A 22,040-nucleotide genomic window follows, 5' to 3' on the forward strand; every position below is an offset into this window, starting at 1 on the left:
ACGGATTCTTGCAAGGCTGATGCAGTTTGCAGGCATATTTATGCTTACTACAACATGAGAGTATCCTACAGTAGCAAAGTTAACTAGTATCATTAAAAGAAAGTGAACTTTTCAGGGGTGAAAAGTTACTGAAAATTGTTCTGTAACTGAAAATTGTTCTGTAAAGTACTGGCTTCTGTAACAAAACATTAAACAAATGCAAAGTCCTGTTAGAAATTGCACATATTGTTACACCTTGAACCATATTTTTGCACAAAATTGCGGCCAAAAACATTAAGTAAATTTTTGTTTTTAATGACCATGAATACGGTTTTGGTGCTGATTCCGACTACAGTGACGATGAGGAGCTGGATAGAATTGCACTATTGTCACCATAAAATGGTGAACGGAAATCTATGAATATCGGTTATTTATTCCATCGATGCCATTATAAAATGTAGTGAGATATTAGCATCTCGGTTATTATTTATTTTGTAAACTATGTACTGTATATTTTTTCAAGGTATCGGTCATCGTTAAATGTATATTTTCTGTTTCTTTATGCAGTTATCGAAACCGTGTGCTGTATTATGAATATTTCTGCATTGTTATGCAGTTGTTCATTTGCTGTCATTGTGGTACTCATAAATTAAGGATAATCGCAGAATGTGGCGCCACACAATGTGGCACTAAAAAAAACTGGCGTCAATAGCGTAGGCACATAGGGAACACACACGACAGGTCTGTAAGTCCATGGTATTGGTGATAAGTTGAGAAAACAGTCACAAAACAAAAAATGCCACTGTTTCCTGCACATGTACTCAGACATCAATATGGGATATGAACACCATGCACATGTATGCAGGCCGCACAACGGGTTGGCATACTCTGGATCAGGTGGTCGAGCAGCTGCTGGGTTATAGCCTCCCATTCTTGCACCAGTGCCTGTCTGAGCTCCTGAAGTGTCCTGGGGATTTGAAGACGTGCAGCGATATGTAGACCGTGAGCATCCCAGACATGCTCAATGGGGTTTAGGTCTGGAGAACAGGCAGGCCACTCCATTTGCCTGATATCTTCTGTTTCAAGGTACTCCTCCACAATGGCAGCTCAGTGGGGCCATGTGTTGTCATCCATCGGGAGGAAGGTGGGACCCACTGCACCCCTGAAAAGGTGGACATACTGGTGCAAAATGACGTCCTGATACACCTGACCTGTTACAGTTCCTGTGTCAGACATGCAGGGGTGTATGTGCACCAATAATAATCCCACCCCACACTATCAAACGACAACCTCCATACATGTCCATTTCAAGGACATTAAGGGGTGGGTATTTAGTTTCTGGTTCACGTTAGATGAAAACCCGGCAAGAATCACTGTTCAGACTATACCTGGACTCGTCCGTGAACATAACTGGGACCACTGTTCCAATGACCGTGTACTGTATTCTTGACACCAGGCTTTAGGGGCTCTCCTGTGACCAGGGGTCAGTGGAATGCATATTGCAGATTTCTGGGCGAATAAACCATGTCTGTTCAGTCGTCTGGAGACTGTGTGTCTGGAGACAACTGTTCCAGTGGCTGCGTTAAGGTCCAAGGCTACCTGCTGTACTCCGTGGCTGTCTGTGGGCATTGATGGTGAGATATCGGTCTTCTTGTGGTGTTGTACACTGGACATCCAGACTTGCTTGCTTCACTGTACTCTGACATGCACTAGCACACCTCTTCGCATGTGGACTGCTGCCAGCATATGACGACCGCAGGTCAAGTGCACCACATGGTCATACCGCGAAGTGATTTGAACCCGCAAACTGCCTACCAGAGCGTTGTTTCACTATGTGTCAGCATTATCGTTAGGTTATGAGCACGAGTATAAATGGGACAAAAAACTGTATTGTCTGCTATGTGTATAGAGGCTGCAGTTGCAACATCACTATTCCAGTATAGCCATTGTAACTTGATGTGTGAACTGTTAAGTTGAATGTTTCTCCAGTGAGGGTTTAAATACCAGTCTTCTGCTACAACCAAGTTTTCAAGTGACACTGCTATGCGAATTGTATACATGTGGACTAATGTTTTCCAGTATCAATATTTTGGAAACAGTGTACATGTGGTTAGCCTGCCATGTGATTGCCATTTCTAGTTCCAATGTTCAGCAAATTGACATTTCATTGAGTTGCGGCAAATACTTTCCAGTTTGTATGAAATGTTCAGTTGCCAGTTTACATGTCTTACTCCATTCGTAGTGGAGTAGGTCAGCATTGCATTTAGCCTGATAACAAAACTTTTTCTCATTTTGTAGCCGTCATTAAAAGTATTGATTCTTGCTGTCTCGTAGTTTTTATGTGGATGTTGGAAGAATTTACTTTTGAGTAAGTATCACTAAGCTGTGTTTGGTCAGTTTGAGCGTATGAAATTGTTAAACTAAATGGTGTTAGATGTAATGGAAAGTTCATTTGAAGGAAGGGTATTATGTAAACATAAATTTGTCATTGTGCGAGGATTTCTTTTATACTGATCTGTTTCCACAATGGTAACAATTAGCAAGTTAGGTGTCATGTTAGTAATTCACACTATTTACACCAAATAATGTAAACCATGTTTGTTGTTACTAATGTTGTCACACACAAGTTTTTTAGGCATTCATTGCCTTGTATCTGAATTATCTGAATTTAATGTAGCTGTATTTCTGTGGCCTTCCTTGCATTTTCAGCAATTTGCTATTCACAAATCATTCACTTCCTGTAAGTTTCCAGTAGAGTCATACATATTGACTACACTGTCCTGTCACAATAATGTGATGACCATCTTTGTTAGAAATCGGTGTGCAATAACCACTAACAAGACTGCAGGTGTCAGCACAAGCTGTGGAGGGTATAAGAATGAGGGGATGTGGGGAAAAAATGCAATTGTCGTAATGTGGAAATGGAGTGATCTGTCTGACATTCTAAAGGGCATGAACATTGGCTTTCACACCAGAGGTGGAAGCATATCTGAAATGGCAAAGTTTGTAAACTGTTCGCATGCCATTTTGGGCAAAGTATACTGTGCCCGGCAAAATGGAGCTATCCAAAACTTGTGCTGAGGCAAGTGTGGTGCACTATGGGCCTTAGATGACAGGTGGAAAAACATGGCAATCTGTATTTGCAAGTGGTTGTTAAATTCTTGAGTAACTGAGTGCCCAGGTGAAGTGAGGGGCTACCAACAGTCTCCTCAGTGACCATTCAGCGAACATTGCATGTGTGGGTCTCCAGAGCAGGTGCTAGTTTCATGCACCCCTGCTGACTGATGTTCATTGGTGACAAGGCTGGAATTGGCACAGCAATTCTGCAGTTGGCCTTTTTAGGTGAATCAAGTTTGATCAATGGACAGATTGCTGTTGGCATGTACAGCGTGAAATGCCTAAAAGTAAATGCCTTGCAACAATCGTCGGAAGGGGCCAGACTTGGGGGTGGCAATTTTATGGTCTGGGGAATGTTTTCGTGGCATTCTGTGCGTGATCTCACCATGCAGTGGATCAACATAAGTGCGCATCTATCCTTGGGACCCATGACCACCCAAACAGGCAGTTTGTTTTCCTTTGGCATGATGGCATCTGCCAGCAGGACAGTGCACCATAGCTCACTGTTTGAATTGTACGTGTGTTGTTCAAATAGCACCAGGATGAGTTTACCATGCTCCCCGGATTGAAACCCAGTCAAGAATCTGTTGAACCAACTCAATCATGCTGCATGCACCATGGATCCACATCCTTGTCAGTACATTCCAGAACATCATTGACATTCTTCCTGTGTGTGTCATGACAGTCAGCACTTGACCTTACGTAATTTATTCATATTGATACAACCTGTGTGTAGTCTGTGAACTTAAGGGTTAGTGGTGTTTAATGTATGGTTCTTTGATAGCTGTCGTAGTTCAAAATTTTTCACAATAAAGGATGGCAGCCAAAAACAGTTGCAGGATAGAATTTTTTTATTAAAATTCTTGACCAAGGTTTCGGTACATATAAATATACCTTCATCAGAAGTAAACTTCCTGAATAGAAAGACACATTCATTAGAAAAGCCATATCAACGAAAGTGAGAAACAGAAGCTTAAATAACGGTGAAATTGCTAAAGTAATACAGGCACACAATCTTTAGTACTTACTAAAATTACATCATGCACTGGAGAATAATGAAACAATTATGCCAAAAGGCGTCGTCAGTAATTAAAATATCATCTCCATTTGTACAACATGTGTAATGGGCACAGGATCAAAGCGAACAGTTTAACAATGTTACTTCGCCTATGAACTGTTGAGACACGAGTGTGAAGGCACTAGGTAGATTGTTTCGCCGAGAGAGGGCACTTGCATGTGCCAGACTCGCGCATATTACAATCCATAAATACATACATAAGCGCATCAAAAATTACACAGCACTAATCACACTATTGTATCCTTCTGGTCAAGAATTGAGTCAGCTTCATTTATGCAGTTAATAAAATCAGTGATCGGCTTATGTTGATAAGCTTCGCGTGACATTGCCTGAAGCAACTTTTTTAAGGCTGTCAATTGTGACTGGGACACTAGTCATAAATACGGAGCCTTTTTCTGTATAATGGTGTAGTGTAGTGCTTAAAGTATAAACATTGAGTAGAAGGTCAAAGGTTCAAATCTTGTCAAATACTGTGCTGCATCATTTCCATCATAGTACTGGTTTTTTAGTTGCTCTTCTTTTTCATTTTGTCGGTCTTTTTTGTTTGGAATCTACTTGTGTTGCCTATAAACAACAATCAAGTGACCACATGAACTGCTTATTGATTGGTGATGTGGAATTCCATGTAGCCAATGTGAGAACAGTTTCGTGTAACCAGTGACAGTGGGAAATTAGTTAGTATTTATTGCTAAAACTGAAATTCTGCTGCAGACGATGGCTATGCAAACAAACATATTGTGTTCATAGTCAGACATTCAAGTTTTTGTCTTGAAATTGTTCGTAGGGTTAGCTTTAAATTCCGTGAACAAAGTGAGCATGATTTTAATTCTGCTGCAGATTGTTGATTGCCATTTTCTTGGATAAATTGCACATCATGAGGCTGTGGTTAGTTTGGAACAAGAGTTTAAATTCAGATCTACAAAATCTGTCTGCCGTAGTTCAGTCATTGATCACCAAAAATCAGCTATCGACAGAGCATCTTCCATTTTCATCATCCCTTGTGATGGCTGCTTCCACCAGTGCTCCGTGTTACACATCAACTGCATTTGTGAAGTGACCTGCTGTGTGTGTGTGTGTGTGTGTGTGTGTGTGTGTGTGTGTGAGCGCGCGCATGCATGGGGATGTGCGTGCCTCCTGTAATCAAGCGGGCTTGGCAGGATATTTAGATATTGTTTTATCTTGTTGTAAGCTCTCAAACTAGAGCATGTAGGGTGGTGTTGTAAATAGCAATGGTATGTTAATTTATCTGTAAAATAAATCTCTGTTTACAGATTGCAGCCAAGATCAATCCTGGTGGCTCAAGTGAGAGCACTGGTCAAAAACGGCCTTTGGAAGAGGGGACAGGTAAGACTTTCCAAGAGTGTAATATCAAACTTGTCAACTATAAATTAAGACTGAAACATACAGTTTCATTCATGTGTAATATATGTGTATTGTTCCACTATAGCAAGTTTTGTTGAATGGAAACTCTTTCCTATTAATTTATCTAATCACCTCTGCATAGTACATATACTTTTACATTTTCATCAGCGGAAGTGTGTTAGCAGAACTAAATTTGCAGTGTGTTTGGTGCTTGGGTGATTAAATGGTACAGCAGGAAAGGAAAGCTGTACACTGTGTGTGTGTGTGTGTGTGTGTGTGTGTGTGTGAGAGAGAGAGAGAGAGAGAGAGAGAGAGAGAGAGAGAGAGAGAGACACTTAATTCTGTTGTGTGACTCTGTGGAACAAGTTGAATGGGGAAAACAATTGCAGGGGAGCCCGAGGCCAAGAAAGCGGCCACAACTAGTGATCCGCAGATAGCGGCACTTCGGGCACAGCAGACTACTTCACAACCAGTGAACAACGCAGCGGCAGCTGTTCAGGCGGCTGCCGTGGCAGCCAGGGTGGCGGCGGCTGCAGCAGCTGGACTCCCAGGCCTGGGGGGCGTTGGTGTCCCAGGCCTAGGAGCTGTTCAAAATGAAGACATCAGAGTGCCTGACAAAATGGTTGGCCTGAGTAAGTACAGTGTTAAGCAGTTGCTACTTATTTATTTTGTAAAATCTGTAGGACACTTGATAGTTTTTTTTGACAGAACAGAACTTTCCTAATAGTTAAATTACATGAAATGGATGTGGATATTAAATTTTTAAAGATAGATACATGATAAATGGCAAACTTATTTGCTGAGTTCGTTATGAATCTAAAGTTACTGTAATTTGAGAATATGAAATGGTTATTTCCAGTTTTTCCGTAATGTGATATACCGTAGAACCAATTTCGGTTTGAATGACACAATTTTTATTACAGTGTTAATTGTTCACTTAATAAAGGTAATGAATGCTGAGCTATAAAAATGAACTGTAAGGATTGCTTCCTAATCTCCCTCAAACCGTAATGTTAAAGACAAAAGACAAACACTATTTTCTGTAGAAGGGGAGATGGTTTTGGGTAAGCAGAAAAAGGCTGTGTGCAGGGTGGAGCAATTGAAAAGCAGCTCAATGGGCAGTTGGTCTGCATTGGCAATGGGTTGCTGACCAGCTGGCAACACTGCTCTGCACACGGGGCAGCGGCGTATTGGCTTGTTGCACCCAAGCATGTTCCTTTTACACTTGTCATGTAGAGGATAGATTCAGGCTCGGAGGAAGATGTTGTTCCTTGTTGCAAACTAATAAGGAAATGATCAACATTCTGGATTCATTGGTTCATCCAAAGAAATGTAAACTTCAGGCTATATGTAGCAGCCAAGGAGATGTAACAGATTAGAAATTTCTAGCTCTTTATAGAACAACTAAACAGTGCTACTGTGATTTGGTGCAGTTGATTTCTTGTGCCGTGACATAATGGTGGTTTTATAGCCCAAATATTGAGAGATTTATATACATGGAAATGTGCTGGTGGTTTGTGCTTATCAAGTCGGTTAATGTGAACACCATCGTATTTACATTTGTCGGTGATTTGTCTTTGCACTGTTAGTTTCTGCTTGACAGTGTAATTTTGCAGAATGATGAAGGGTATTTAGTCACATAAGAGAACACTATCGGTATGATTTATAATTCTTTTGCACATTTGCTTCCAGTGACGTATGGGTAATTTTACTTTAAATAGTGAATGTTTGGTACACTACATATTTAATATTATAAATTCCTTTTTCCATTTCACACCCTGCTTTGTCTGTCAGATGACTCCTACAGTAGCATAGGAGTTTGTAATTGCATAAAATGGGATGGTTTTAGACTTCTGTACACACCTAATGTTCACAGCCTGCTTGTTCATCTTGAAATGCTGCAAGTTTGAGGCGCCATGTCACGAATTGTGCAGCCCCACCCGCCCGAAGTTAGAGTGCTCCCTCCCTCACGCATGCGCGCGCGCTTGTGTGTGTGTGTGTGTGTGTGTGTGTGTGTGTGTGTGTGTGTGTGTGTGTGTGTGTGTGTGGGGGGGGGGGGGGGGTCGGTTGGTCAGTCCTTGGCATAAGTTATAGTAGTGTGTAAGTCTAGGGACTGATGACATCAGCAGTTTACTCCCTTAGAAATTCACACATATTTGAACCGCTTCAAATTAAACTGGCACACAGCTTTATTAGAGACATGACACAACTCAAATCTAGTGGTAACAAGGGCACCGAATCGCTGGGAACTGATTCGCAACAGGTTGGAAGTGATTGGCTGAAGTCGCTCCAGTCATGCAGTCTGTAAAGGTGCATTAAATTACACGGTTAAAGATTCACTGCCAGCTTATGCGGACAGTGTTGCTTTTGAATGACTCCTTGTTTGGAGGGCCTTCGTATCTTTTCTCCAATTGATTGGAGATTGGCATTCAGGATGAGGTAAAGGAACTAGTTTTACAGCTGTGTGGTCTGAAAGCCAGTGTGTTTTAGTAGGGGTTTTAACTAACAATATCAATACTGTGGTGATTATCTTCATCCAATTTTAGTATGCTGTTATATAATACGTTGTAGTGTAATCTTCTGTTAACATTTTACTGCAAAAACTTTCATTTTGTTTTTTGATCAAAAAGTTCGATGATATAACAGTACACCATCATGAAACATACATTTAATTGAAGTTTTGCATTATTAACATCACATTTTGATTCTGTAGCATTCTTTAGTTTGTGGATTGTCATTGTTTGTGAATATTTGTATTACAAACCATTAACAAGAAGTGTTCAGAAACATTAATGCATTTAGAAGCTCTTGTAGGGGATTATAAATTCATGAACTTCTTTGTTAATTAAAGATCCCTCACTTCCATGGCAATCTTTAGTGCCTCTCTTTTTCTTTCGGTTTTTTATGTTTTGAATATTGCTAGAAAGTATTGAGGGAGAAAGAAAAGAAACTTGATCAGAAGTTACTGTTAAGAAAGAATTCTGAAGGTTGTTGATACTGAAAATAGGTAGTAATTGTTCTCAATACATTTTTCCATTCAGATATTTCTTTAAATCAGCAGAATAGTTCTTATGTCTAATCTATCCAGTCTTATCTATAAGAAACGCCAGTTCTCTAATGTCATTGGTTGTGATGATTGTGGGATTTAAAGTAGACTTGGATTCAAGAAAAAATTTTCGTAGTTTGCTTTCAGTTCTATAACTATAATAACTTGGTAATCTAATATAACTTGTACTATTAATTTACAGTTATTGGAAGAGGTGGTGAGCAGATCAGCAGATTACAGAATGAATCGGGTTGTAAGATACAAATGGCTCCTGATAGTGCTGGTATGCCAGACAGAACATGCACTCTCACAGGAACACGGGAGGCCATTAAGTAAGTACTTCAGAACTATTTTGGTGCCCTTTGCTTGACTGGAAGCATAGTATGTGCTTATCAGTTTTCTATTGGGCAAATAATAAGAGATGAAATTTCTCAGGTGTGAACCAATTGTTCATTACACCTGTAGCCCGATTCATCACACACTAGTCTTTTTAAAGAATTGTTCGTTCAGGTACATTGTTCAGGGCCTATTTTCTTCAGTTTTGAGGCTTGTCCCACTTTTTGTCCCAACATATTTTTATTGAAGTGCTACAATGAGATGTATTTTTAAAGTATTTGTAAGTGTATTGTTGAGGTTGATTGGTCAGATATAATTGTTATAAACTTTTTGTTTATTAAACTCGACTATTTGAGCAGTGAGTTTTTTTTTTTCCCCTCTCTCTTTAAACTTCATCACATTGGTCATAGCACAAACCAAATTATTGTGCCACTGCAGAAGTAGCTTCTGCAAGTTAGTGGAAAAGAGTATCTCACCTTGCTGCAAGTAGTTGCAAGATGCTGGAAATTCTTCTCAAACTTGCAGTAGTTCTGTGTATTCAGTACTGTTACGAAAATGTGTCGAAAAGAATGGGGCAAAAGCAGTGCTGAGATAAATGCATTGATGCAACCCTTAAACATTTCTAGTTGGCCAATGCAGCTATCGAAGCTAAAATGAATTTACCATTTGTTTTACCAGAAGGGAAAGTAGAATGGCAGTACAGACATCTCTAAATTTGAGCTGAATTTTTAAGGTTGGCAGAAATATCAGTGTATTACAATCGTAATGAAAGTAATAAATACTGTTTGCGAAAATAGAATGTTTTGTAATATATTGGTTATATAGCATGCCTCACGTTTGGCTCCAGTTTTCGAATACTTGATGGTATAATAGAAATGTCCAAAACTGGACATGACATCCTCAGAAAATTTCTAATCGGTGTGAAGTCCACGGATTTTATTTCATTTAGTTATTGAAGCTGAAATAGGTATGCCTCTGTATGCATTTTCACCCAAACATTTCATTTTTTCCTAATTATGTTCTTCATAATAATTTTTCTTGCCAACGATAACTTCAGCAGATACACTTCTGCAAGTATGTGCAGTGAGTTCCTGAAATTAATTTGGCAAAAGAACTTGCAGAAGTGAGCTTCAGCAAGTTTTTGTTCTTTAACATTTCAGAATGTGGTTGCAAAAGTTACTTGCTACTGTACACTATACTTTTGTCCCTCTCTCCCTCTCTCCCTCTCTCCCTCTCTCCCTCTCTCCCTCTCTCCCTCTCTCCCTCTCTCCCTCTCTCCCTCTCTCCCTCTCTCCCTCTCTCCCTCTCTCCCTCTCTCCCTCTCTCCCTCTCTCCCTCTCTCCCTCTCTCCCTCTCTCCCTCTCTCCCTCTCTCCCTCTCTCCCTCTCTCCCTCTCTCCCTCTCTCCCTCTCTCCCTCTCTCCCTCTCTCTGTGTGTGTCTGTGTAAGACTAGCAGCTGAAGTATGATGTGTAGAGCTGACGTAAGAATCATGCAGTGCATATCCAGTGAAGTAAACAGTTGTATTAGTGGAAGTACATATTTCTAAATTGCTAGGGAAACAGTGCCATTATAACAATGAAATTGGTGGTATAGATCAGTTTGCAAAAAAATATTCTAGTGCGTAAAGGAGGCTGCATTGTTACAGTTAGTTCACACAATCACTAGGCATGGCCTTTATTGTTCAGTGAAGTTACATTCAGTGCATCAGTTTCAAAGTTATTAGCATAACTTTTATGGACATGTCAGTGTTTTCAAACATTTGCAAATGAATTACTGCTATACATATCAGATTCAAATGACAACTTATGTCAACAGTGAAACATCCCTAATTGCTGCCTGTGAATGGTATTTTTTGTGGCTAGCATGTTGTCTATGAAAACAGTGTTGTTCAGCAAGTGTGCAGTGAAGAAAGGAAAAGTCGTAACTAGAGACATTGATTTATTGCTGACTTCACATCTGGGCCAAGAAATTGATGATGAATTAACAATTGCTGTTGATTGTTAGTAATTTGACCTAATATTTTTGTTAATGAACAGCCCAACACTCTAGCACTTCTGAATTGGATTTTGTTTTGCTACTAACTTGTCTAAGTTGGCTCCCATTACTTAAAAATATCGTGAAGGCAGTTGGAGGGCATTTTACTTGGTGTCAGAAATATTTCTTAAGTTCATTGCAGCTTAAATGGCACTTAAATTGTTCACTATTGCAGGATGTGCTGTAATGTCATTTGCAAAATGTTTGTCAATGGTGCGTAATTGTGCTGTATTCTTCCAGTCGTAATTAGAATTAACATTAAAAATATCCATTTTAAGTTCCCCACTTGTTGTGTCCTAGTAATTTCCTATTTTCTTTCCTATAGTCGTGCGAAGGAGCTGATCATGAATATTGTCCAACAACGCAGTAGAACTGAAGGAACTGGTTCTGGTATGGGTGATATGAACATGGGCTCATCAAACCATGCACATGTAAGTGATAAATCAAATTTAAAACAAAACACCACTTGTAACCAGGAAACATAGATTTATAATTTCATACTTTCTGCACTTTGCTGAAACAAGAGGAACATTTTTGAGGTCTCTTTAATTTTATGCCAAACTTACTTTCACCATTCATATAAAGTAAACTTACTCTATTAATTGTGAGCAAAATTTAAATTTTCATTTGAAGAAACAAGCTTGTAGAAATATTTTGAGAGAGTGAGAGAGGGTAGGGTAGTAGAAACTGGGGAAGACTATCATGTTGTACAGGTGGAGATCATGGTACCTGGTCCAAAAGTAGGACTGATTATTGGGAAAGGCGGTGAAACAATCAAGCAGCTACAAGAAAAATCTGGTGCTAAGATGGTGGTCATCCAAGATGGCCCTGCTCAGGAGCAGGAAAAACCACTGCGAATCAGTGGAGATCCTCAGAAGGTGGAGGTGAGCATTGCAAGAGTTGACTTGTTTAAAAATAGTTGGTGTGATGTTCACTGCTGTGAGATGTGTATTATTATCTTCAAATTGTTGCTTTTATTTTTATGTATAAGAACTATCAGAATGATGTTCCATACTGCAGAGCATGGAGTGCTTGAATTTAATCACTGCTGGATTTTATTACTTCAAATCATGATTAGAATTCTTTAAAAAATAAGATTCAAAATACAGCTGAATTTTGAAGACTCGGTGTTACATGAATTGGTTTCATTTCAGTATGCGAAGCAGTTGGTGTATGACTTGATTGCTGAGAAAGAGATGCAGGTAAGCATGTCAAGTTGCAGATTCGGACAGTGTTTGATATATCAGTAGTTTTTCTACTGGAATCACTGAGAAATGTCGTAAGAAATAAATTGTTTGTGAAGCACTGAGTGACTTGCAAGTGATTGACATGTCAGCAGGCATTCAGCCGCGGGGGCGGAGGGCAGCGTGGGGGTCAGGGGGGCAACCACAACTACGATGAATATGGTGGAGCTGGTGGGGGTGGTGAAGCAGGCGGAGACACAGCTGAGGTTAGTTTTGCCTTCACTTTGTCGAACCCTTAGTGTCCTTACTTAGAAGGCCTTTTCACAACCTGTGGATATGTGCCTCTTTTCAAATTGGTGTTACCAGCATCATAGGAGACCTAAATTTGTTCCTTGTTCTGCATTTATTTGGAGACCTCATTTTAATAATGTTCACATGGTTACAAGTGGTGCTTGTTGCTGGACATGGTTTTGAATGTGAAGAGGCCTCCTAATTCTTAATTTTCCATTATTCTTTAAAATTGTATTGTAATTTTGGGTGATAAGATTCAGGAGATATTTAAAGGACACTCATTAAGACAGTCTCTTGGAAGCATGCATCAGTTGGTTTAAGCACAATTCAATATGCTATCCCCAAGCGTCTGTATTTGTGTCGGTGCTAAATTTTGTGACATAATAAATGGTGTGCAAAAGTTTACTTATTGAAGTTCCCCAGCATGTGCAACACATTGCATCAGTACATTATTGTAACTTGAATTACATCAGACCTGGATGTTTTCTTTACTTTGACTATCCAAACCAACTGATGAAATGCTTCTTGAGGACTGAGCAGCTTGGTAGTGATTTTTGCGTTGTTTCCAGACAAATATTCTTTAATTTCGAAGAATAAATAGTCCTGAATCATTAAATCACCTGCTGCATGTACTTGGATACTTGGGAATTTATAATGAAATCTGCATGGTTGGATTGAACTAACTCTTTTGATTAGTGAATTTAAAGCATTCAAGTAGTTCTGTATTGAAGGTTTGTTGATGTCTATTTTCAGGTTGCAGTGCCAAAGGCAGCAGTAGGTGTTGTTATTGGGAAGGGGGGAGATATGATCAAGAAGATCCAGAATGAAACGGGGGCTCGTGTGCAGTTTCAGCATCAGGGCCGTGACGAAAACCCTGGAGAGAGAAAGTGCCTATTAACAGGCAAACCTCACCAGGTGGAACAAGCTCGTAGAAGGATAGAGGATCTCATTGAGAGTGTCATGGTGAGAAGTTTCCTTCCGCTCCTGTCGTGTCTGTCAATATAGGCTGATTTGCATATTAGTACTGTGGCTTACCACTATGCTACCACTGCACCTATGCCACCCTTTAGGGACATATATTCATATTTGGCTCTGCATGTTGCTCTCTTCCCCATTTTCTTGGGATTTACTTATTGTCTTAACCTAAATTAATACATAAGATATCCATCTACAGTTTCAACATATAGGGCTCTAAATCGCTGCTACATGCGTCTAGTTCTTTAGAGAAATGATAAAGTAAATTTCAGCTTAGTAACATAGGACTTCTGCTCCATGAATTACAGTTAGCACAATGTTCTACATAAATTAATGTAATGCACTAATTCATGAAATTCTTAATTGGCTATTAATATTGGGCAGAGGCAAATTCCTACTTAACGCAGTAGTTTCTGTTGATGGAACGAATTTTTGAAATTGCGCATGTGATGAAAATGAAAAGCACAGCTTCAGACAATTGAGGTTTCTCTCTCTCTCTCTCTCTCTCTCTCTCTCTCTCTCTCGACATAACTGTTCTTAGTTATTGCTTCTGTTTTGTCTTCTCTATTTACCTTAGTGGGGAAAGTCCATGAAAAGTAGCTGATGTTAAGTCTGTCCTTGGATTAGTAGCAATGCAGCTGGATCTGATAAAAATTAGGTTTTGGTAGTTTTCCCTTCAGATTGCAGTTCTTGAATATGTATGACATAGAGGTTTAACATTAAAAATAATGAATTGACGGTTTATTCAGAATATAACACTTAGCTGTCTTGATGCAGGTAAACATTTGGAGAGATTGATACAAACTAAAATTGCTCTTTTCATACCGAAAACAGCCAATATCCTTCCTCAGTCATGTCTTTACTGGTTCCTTCATGCTTTTCTAGTTGGTAGTTCCTTTGCATTGCAGTACTTGTGAGCTGTGGTTGTGGAGCTTTTTTTGGCAGCCTTATTTCAAATACAAAAGGGTGGTATAGATTTGAGGTGCTGTTGATCTAATCCTTGGCAGGGCATAGTTGGATAATTTCCTTGTAGGATGCGAATAACATTCAATGCTCACAAACAGTTTATTTCTTCTGTGTGTTTTAATTTTTAATAAACGGTTCTTAGTATAATAAAGTTAGTTTATTGCTATAAATAAGTGGTAATGTAAGAAGTTTCTCATCAACATAGGGAATAATGTGCGGTGCTAATTAGTCTACATTAATGTAAGAACAGACGTGGAAGCTCATTAAATGCTTATATATATATATGCCTATTTTGGCAATGACAGTGTCGGTATACTCATCTTAGAGAGCAATTTCTTACTGTTAAAACAGAATGTGCTATATCGTTTTTAAAGTGCAAAATTCAATAAGATAATCCAAATCTCTGTGAAGAGTTCAGTTAAAATGTTGGCGTAATGCCTGTGGTTATGCTAATTTAGGTATGTATATCTACCACAACAGGAGCCATAGCTTTTCTTTTGAGTTTACAAATCCACTTTTAGCATCATATTGACAAAATATGTGTGATTACAGCGTCGTGACAATGAGATGGGTCGCGGGCGGGGCCGAGGTGGTCCAGGTGGTGGGGGCGGACCACCTTATGACAGAATGGGCATGCGAGGGGGGGGTGATTTCAACAGTGGTGGTGGCTGGGATCGAAGACCTGGTGGGATGCAGCAAGGACAAATGGATAAACAAGAGGCTACATTCAGTATACCTGCTGCAAAGTGTGGTATTGTGATAGGTAGAGGTGAGTGAAGTATTTCTTTTAATACCTATAAGAAATTGGTTTGTCTTAAATTTTAGTTTTTTTAGGGTACTGGTGTAATTTGAAATACTAGACTGTGTTTGCAAGTCATACAAGAAATAACTGTTAACTTGTTAAGCATAAGGAATGGAAGCAACAGGATGTGGGAAATGAAACTGTAAAACAGTGTGCAGTGAACTTGACATTCAGCTTTTTGGTTGTCGTCTAGTCAGTAATAGTTAACATTTGCACTTATGAACAATGATACGTATTTCAGTATCAAAGGGAATGCTTATCTGGAGGCAAAATGACTTGCCAGTAATTGGTTTAAGAAGGTGGATTCAAAGTACAGCCATCTCACGCGCGCAACATCTGCGTGCACACGTAGACAAAAATTGTCGGTAAGCCCTATCATCTCCAGATTGAAGCTGGACCAGTGCTGCCTCTGACCTCTGTCCTTTAGTCCTTTATATTGCTGTCTCACACCCCTAAGTCTGAGTGATCTGCGTGTCCTTAACCCCTTCCTGTCTCTCCTCGTTACTTACGTAATTATGAGAGTTAAAACTGTTCTTTGTGTTTGCATGTATGTCTACTTAAAATTTCACCTGCTGGAGATACTGGCAAGTCGTCTTGTTACAAACATGAACATTTTCTCAGGTCGGTTTCTCCTTCTATTGCAAGAGGAATGATTTTCACATGCAGATTAGGTAACTTTGGGAAGAGAATCGCTGTTTTTGTTGGTCCAAATATTTTTCAAATGATTTTTCTTCCTAGGACTTGAAGATTGTTTAGTACTGAACTACAAATTACACATTCACTTGCATAAAGATATTCTGGTTTTACTACTGTGTTGTAGGGCTGTATCTTCAAATTTTCAGACAGACACCTTTTGTTGTAGACATTCCTAGTTATTCCATAAGCTTCCTCCATGTTATATACTCTTTCTTCTATAGTGAATTTTTCTAAGCCATTTTCTTGGATAATTTCTCCCAAATATTTAAATTTGATTACCCTCTTTATCTGGCCAATATCTTTTGCTATGGATTCTGGAGCATTTTTAATATTTGTCATATTTTTTTTTCTACAGATATTCTTAAACCTGCTTTGTTGACTGTTTCTTCTAAGAGATTGATTTGTATTCCAGCATTTGTTAGATTTTCAGAAAGAATGGCAAAATCTGCAAATGCTAAACAGTGAATTTCAATACCTTTGTTTTTAGTTCCCAGTTTTGATTGGTGATTGCTTCTCTTCTTTTAGTTTTTGTTTCCATTCTCTACTATTTTCTGTAGTACACAGTTAGAGAGGAGTGGAGACAGGCCATCACCTTGTCTTAACCTGTTTTTATGTTCAATGCCTTAGATATTTCACCCTGTAACTTCACTTTTGATTTGGTGTCTGTGAGTGTTTCACGAATAAGGTTTGTGCTAATTTAGATTTGATGCCAAATTCTCTGATCACTTCATCTAGTGTTACCCTATCAACTGAATCAAATGGCTTTTTAAAATCTATAGATGTTGCAACTATATCTTTGGAGTTTGTAAGTCTTTGGCGAATTATAGACTTAAGGTTGAAAATTTGTTGGGAGCAAGATTTGCCCTTTCTAAATCCACTCTGATACTCTCCCAATTGGCTATCAAGTGGTGTTTCTACCTTGTTCAGTAGTATTGTTGAAAATATTTTATAACCCACTGGCAACAAAGATATACCTCTGTAGTTATTTACATTTTGCTTATCACCTTTCTTGTGCAAGGGGTGGATGAGAGCCACTTTCCAGTCTTCTGGTATCTTTTGTTTCCCATATTTCTTCAAACATGAGCTGAAGGTTAGCTATAAGTTTTGGTTGAGACCATTTAATAAGTTCAGCTGTAATTGAGTGTTCTCCACTGGCTTGCTTGTTTTTTTAGGGTACTTACTACTTTTTTCATTTCTTCAGCTGTAGGTGGTGGATCTGCTTCTGTATTTTCATGGGGATCTGAAAATTCTAGTTTATAGTTTGGTTCTTCACAGTACAATAATTTTTCAAAGTACTTTCTTAGTATTTCACAATTCTGGCTGTTGCATAGACCTACTTTACCATTTTCATCTGTGAAGCAAATGCTTGGAGCTTGGTAGCCCTTTAGATGACTTTTAAACATCTTATAGAAATTCTGGAAGTTATTTTTTACAAAATTGTTTTGTATGTCAAGAAGTTGTAATTGCTCAAAAGATCTTTTAGCAGTCTTTTTATTATTCTTGCTGTTTCTTTCCTTTGCATTCTAAATGAATCAAGGTGTTCAGGCTTCCCAGAACATTTCCATTTCTTCCACTGCTTTGTTCTTTCTGTAACTGCTTCTTCACAGATTTCATTCCACCAGACTTTCTTCTTCATTTTGTTGTTCCAAATACATTTTTTGCTGCGCTTTTGATTTCTTTAGATATTTCTTCCCATTTCCCTCCTTTAATTTCTTCCTGAAAATTTATTACCTATTTGGTGATGTTGAGCCTGCCTGTATTAATTGAATTTTTGCTGTCTCTTGGTTTTTATTGGAAAAAAGATTGTTTAATCTTAGTCAGGTAATGATCAGAATCAAATTCCTTGTTTCTTGCTATTTTTACATTCATGATTTCTTTAAAATTGCATTTAGAAATATCCACGTGATCTAACTGAAACTTCTCTAGTGTTGGATTTGGAGAGATCCATGTTTTTGTCTTTTTTGTAATTTTTTGAAGGAGGTTGACATTACCTTCAACTGAAATGTTCTACAAAGACTCATTTAGTCTTGTGCCATTTTTGTTTGTTCTTTTATGGGCTGGATAATATCCTATTTTTTGAAATGATTTTTCCCTCCCTATTTGTGCATTAAAATCCCCTATTAGTATAACAACATTTGATTTTGGAATTTTTGATATTTCTTCTTCTAGAAGTTACCAGAATGCTTCCACTTTACTTGGATTTTTCTTATGTCGTCATTGATTGGACCATGACAGTTAACAATGGTATACTGTTTATTTTTGCATTTAACTGTGAGAAGAGAGTCTTTCAAGCATGTAAAAGTTCTTATGGAATGATGTCATTTTTCTTCAGTTACGCTGTATACTAGCTAACCATGATCAGCTGATCATCAGTTTTTGACAACGGAGCAAAGAACGTCCTTTTATGAAGTCTCTGATTTTCCTCTCAAGCAGTGTGATTTGTACATTAGTAATTGTAATACTTCTATTGAGTACCTGATATTGCACTTCCTGTACACTTAGGAACGGAGAATTCTTCTAATAACAGCTTAAACACATTACTTCAAAGTTATCGGTATTTAGATTGAGAGATCAGCCCATAGATTTACTGCCTTTGTGCAAATATAGGCCACATGCAAATAGTGGATGCAGCTGAACTTTTGACACAATATTACAGGAGAAAAGTAAATCTTAAATATAGGCCCCACTACTTAATTCAAAAATAACTTCAATTAGACAGTATTTTTGAGTTCTCTCTCGTTGTCCTTTTTCAATGCTAGCATAACTAGTGTAACTATTAAGTTGGCAGAATAGAAAGGTATGCTAAATTGTAGCTTCATCTGCTCTGCTGCTAGATGGCAGGCTGTCTAAACTCGACACGTGTGTTGTGATACTACTGGATTTATTGGGAGGTGTGGTGATGACTAATTCAAGGAATAGTGTTATGCAAGTTGAAGATGAGTGAAAAGTTAAGTGACAGTGGGAAAGGAGCATATTAGTTATGTGGAAAAATTTCAGATTTATCAGCCATACAGAGGAATATGGAAAGTGGAAAGATGGACCCAGATACGATGTTGTTGAAAAATACTTTTGTCGGTGGTGTGCAGCTGAGCTGAAATTCATAAGTACTTCGAAAGGTTGGTGTGCATTTTGAGGCAAAAAGTGCAAATATCCAGAGGACTTCCTTGACTTTTTACTTCAAAGTAGGAAATGTGGATAAACTGTTATGATTGAAATGATTCAAATTGAAGGCTGCAAAATAGCACGTAGTAGAAACATTGCCTGTAGAATTTAAAGTTTTGTGTGGAAAACAGTTTATTATTTTTTCAGTGGTACGTAATCAGACTAAGATGTGAAAATTATAATTTACTCTCCCACATAAGGAATGTAGACCAAATTGCTGGTATATTTTGATATGCCAACTAGCACTGTGGTACATAGTGTGCAAATACGAACATTGCTGAAAAGCAACAGTGCATAGTTACGTTAAACATTATGGCTGATGTTTGAAAATTGCCACTGCATATGGTTTTAATTGGAACACCCTCCCCAAGGGAGAAAGCTTCCCACCTGTTATCACAATAAGAGCTTGTGATGGGTGGCAAAGGAACTGGTCTTAGGTAGAATTTCAGCTGTTTGGAATAAGTGGGGTGGGCTCTTCTTTGCTCAAAATCCGTGCTTATGTTGGAGAATTTTCATGGGCACACTGGTGATTGAGTGAAACTGAATCTGAAAGAAGGAAACTGACTTAGCCTATTTGCAACGTGCTTGTTGAGAAGTGTGCCATTGGATTTTGGCTGCTTGATAGTCAGTATTGGAAGAACTTTGTGTTAAGTTCTAAAAAACCGAAATCTCTAATCATTTTGTTGGGGCTGGGGATATCCTTATTTATGATTGACTCTGAGCAGCATTCTGGATCATCTAGCAAGGGTGAAGATTCAGGTGCTCTTGATGCTGATAAGTGATTGTGCTTAATTTGGGTAAACTGATACTTGAGTAAACTGGATGCACTATACTCCAGTAAATTGGATGCACTATGTAATGTTTCAATGTCTTCTGATTTAATGTGCTTGTAGTTCTATATTTTTGGCAAAAACAATAAAGTTTGTTACTGGTAATCTATTCAATGTTACTTGAATTTTGACTCCAATCTTTGTAAATTAGATTTGATTACAATTCTTAGTTTGTGTAGTCACAATGTGTGGAAATGCTTCATGCTTCATGCTTCTTGTGGGCAGTTGAAATACATATTTGCAACTGCTAAAAATGAGAAAGTGTATGACATCTCCAGATGTAAGTGGAAATAGGACAAAAATGCCACAACTGACGTTTGCAATTTGATAAAATTGAGTACTTGAAGTAGAAGATACACATCTTTAGAAATAGGAAAAGACTTCCAATTACCTTTAATATTAAATTTGACTTACACAGTAACTACTACATATTTTGTAGGAAAGAGTAGAATTGTTGAACACGTATCAGATTTAAACCACAAAAAATTCAAATGTATTTAACACTTGTGTGGTGTTATGGAATTTTGTTATGTGTCTGCTTCTGTTTACAAGCACATATTGAACACGCTGCCATCTGCCACCTATGGTTGGCTGTTGGCTGCAGTGAAACAGCTGTTGGTACAGACTGAGACCATTTGATTTATATCGAAACATCAACTTGCATTAGGTGCCGTCCCATGGCTTTTAAGAAAGTGACCAAGTGGTGCAAACAAGCTGACACAGTTTTGCGAAGCAGTCAGTTCTCTTTAAGGACAGCTACTGTTTTAGGTTTTTCAACCTACAAGATACGTGTACATTTAATTTTGAAAGTGACGATTGACCTGAGTGCAGAAAATCTTGATTGTAGGCTGCATCATCATTTTTCAAACCAAAATCCAGGAAAAAAGTGTGGCGTGTATTTGTACAAGAATGGTATGCAGATAAGTTCATTGGCCTCTCATCAGTGTTTGATGGGTGCACTGAGTCTCAACCATTGACCTTACATAAATGAAACTAAGCTCTTTGCCATTGATTAGTGTGTCTCGAGTAGTAACAAATTACAACTTCATCCTGTGCATTAGACATAAGATGCTGGTTAGGGAACGAGTTGCTGAGCACATATCTCCTAATGACGTATTATTAAATTGGAACATGAGTAAATGCTGATACCATTGGAGAGGGATATTCAGTGATTTCACGTTTACATTTGATTTAATATTCTGTTTTGCAGTAACTTAACAGTTCCCAAAAAGCAGCAAATTACCATGCTCCTAAATGTTGCATAGTTTTTCCTTTTTTTAATTGCTTTTCTGTTTGCTGTGTACTTTACCTGAGTTTTCTCTAAAAGGCATACCAGTAAAAAGGACATTCCCTGAATAGCAGAATAATTCAGTTGTTGGCCACACATTAGAGAAAGAAAACTTGCTAGCTTTCAGAATAAATCCTTTATCATGCCTGGCAATGTACATACTGCCCAAGATACCTCCCAACCCGCATTCTGTCGCATACCTGATCTGCACATTGTAGTCCATCTTCTGTGTCACTCCCAACCCCTTGCCACTGGTATCTTATACCAGGGGAAGACCCAGGTACAAAACCTCACACTCACCCATCACTTCCTATTCCATTCTGTCACAGGAGTAGCCTATTTCATTAGGCAGGGCCACCTATGAAATGAGCCATGGCATACCAACTCTGCCACAATCACTGTACAGCTTTCTGTGTTGGTATGACAATAAACTGTCAGCCAGAGTGAATGGCCACTGCCAGACTGGTAAAGAGCAAAGTTGACCATCCATTGTCACAACATGCTGGAGTTCAATGGCTGCTTAACACTAGACCTTTCAGTCCTCCCCTTCATCAGCTTTTCTGAATTAGACAAACTTGCAACACATCCTTCACTCATAACCCTCCTGGCCTCAGTCTACATTAATTCACTGTCCCCACAAGCTGTACCCAACAGTTTCCCCTTGCTCTGTTCTGTGAACTCCTTCCAGTTCATGCTTCCACGTCACCTTCATTGTGTGCCACACCCCACCTGCTCACAGACCGATGTATTCCCCCTCCCTTGCTGCATTCCAAGGCAGCAAACTGGCTACATTCCTCCAACCCACCGGCTATTAATTCCCAACCCCTCTGCCTTCCCCCTTTCCCCTCTGCCCATCCCAGCTCTACTCCACCTGCCAAAATAAGTTACCAAGT

At 38.7% G+C, this 22,040-nt stretch overlaps 1 protein-coding gene across 7 annotated transcripts in view; it reads left to right on the top strand.

Moving 5' to 3' along the window:
* LOC124619247 (far upstream element-binding protein 1) overlaps positions 1-22,040 on the top strand; it is a 77,794-nt gene that overhangs the window by 5,380 nt on the left and 50,374 nt on the right. For 4 of the 7 annotated variants that reach the window (XM_047145494.1, XM_047145497.1, XM_047145498.1 and 1 more), the window contains exons 2-10: positions 5,446-5,518; positions 5,926-6,168; positions 8,785-8,914; positions 11,279-11,384; positions 11,667-11,837; positions 12,108-12,155; positions 12,290-12,403; positions 13,182-13,391; positions 14,922-15,138. In XM_047145494.1, the coding sequence (XP_047001450.1) occupies positions 5,446-5,518; positions 5,926-6,168; positions 8,785-8,914; positions 11,279-11,384; positions 11,667-11,837; positions 12,108-12,155; positions 12,290-12,403; positions 13,182-13,391; positions 14,922-15,138 (1,312 nt within the window). The remainder of the gene's footprint in view (positions 1-5,445; positions 5,519-5,925; positions 6,169-8,784; positions 8,915-11,278; positions 11,385-11,666; positions 11,838-12,107; positions 12,156-12,289; positions 12,404-13,181; positions 13,392-14,921; positions 15,139-22,040) is intronic. The other 3 variants (XM_047145495.1, XM_047145500.1, XM_047145501.1) reach the window with 3 other exon arrangements.

This window comes from Schistocerca americana, chromosome 6 (assembly GCF_021461395.2).
Source record: "Schistocerca americana isolate TAMUIC-IGC-003095 chromosome 6, iqSchAmer2.1, whole genome shotgun sequence".
NCBI classification, from domain to species: domain Eukaryota; kingdom Metazoa; phylum Arthropoda; class Insecta; order Orthoptera; family Acrididae; genus Schistocerca; species Schistocerca americana.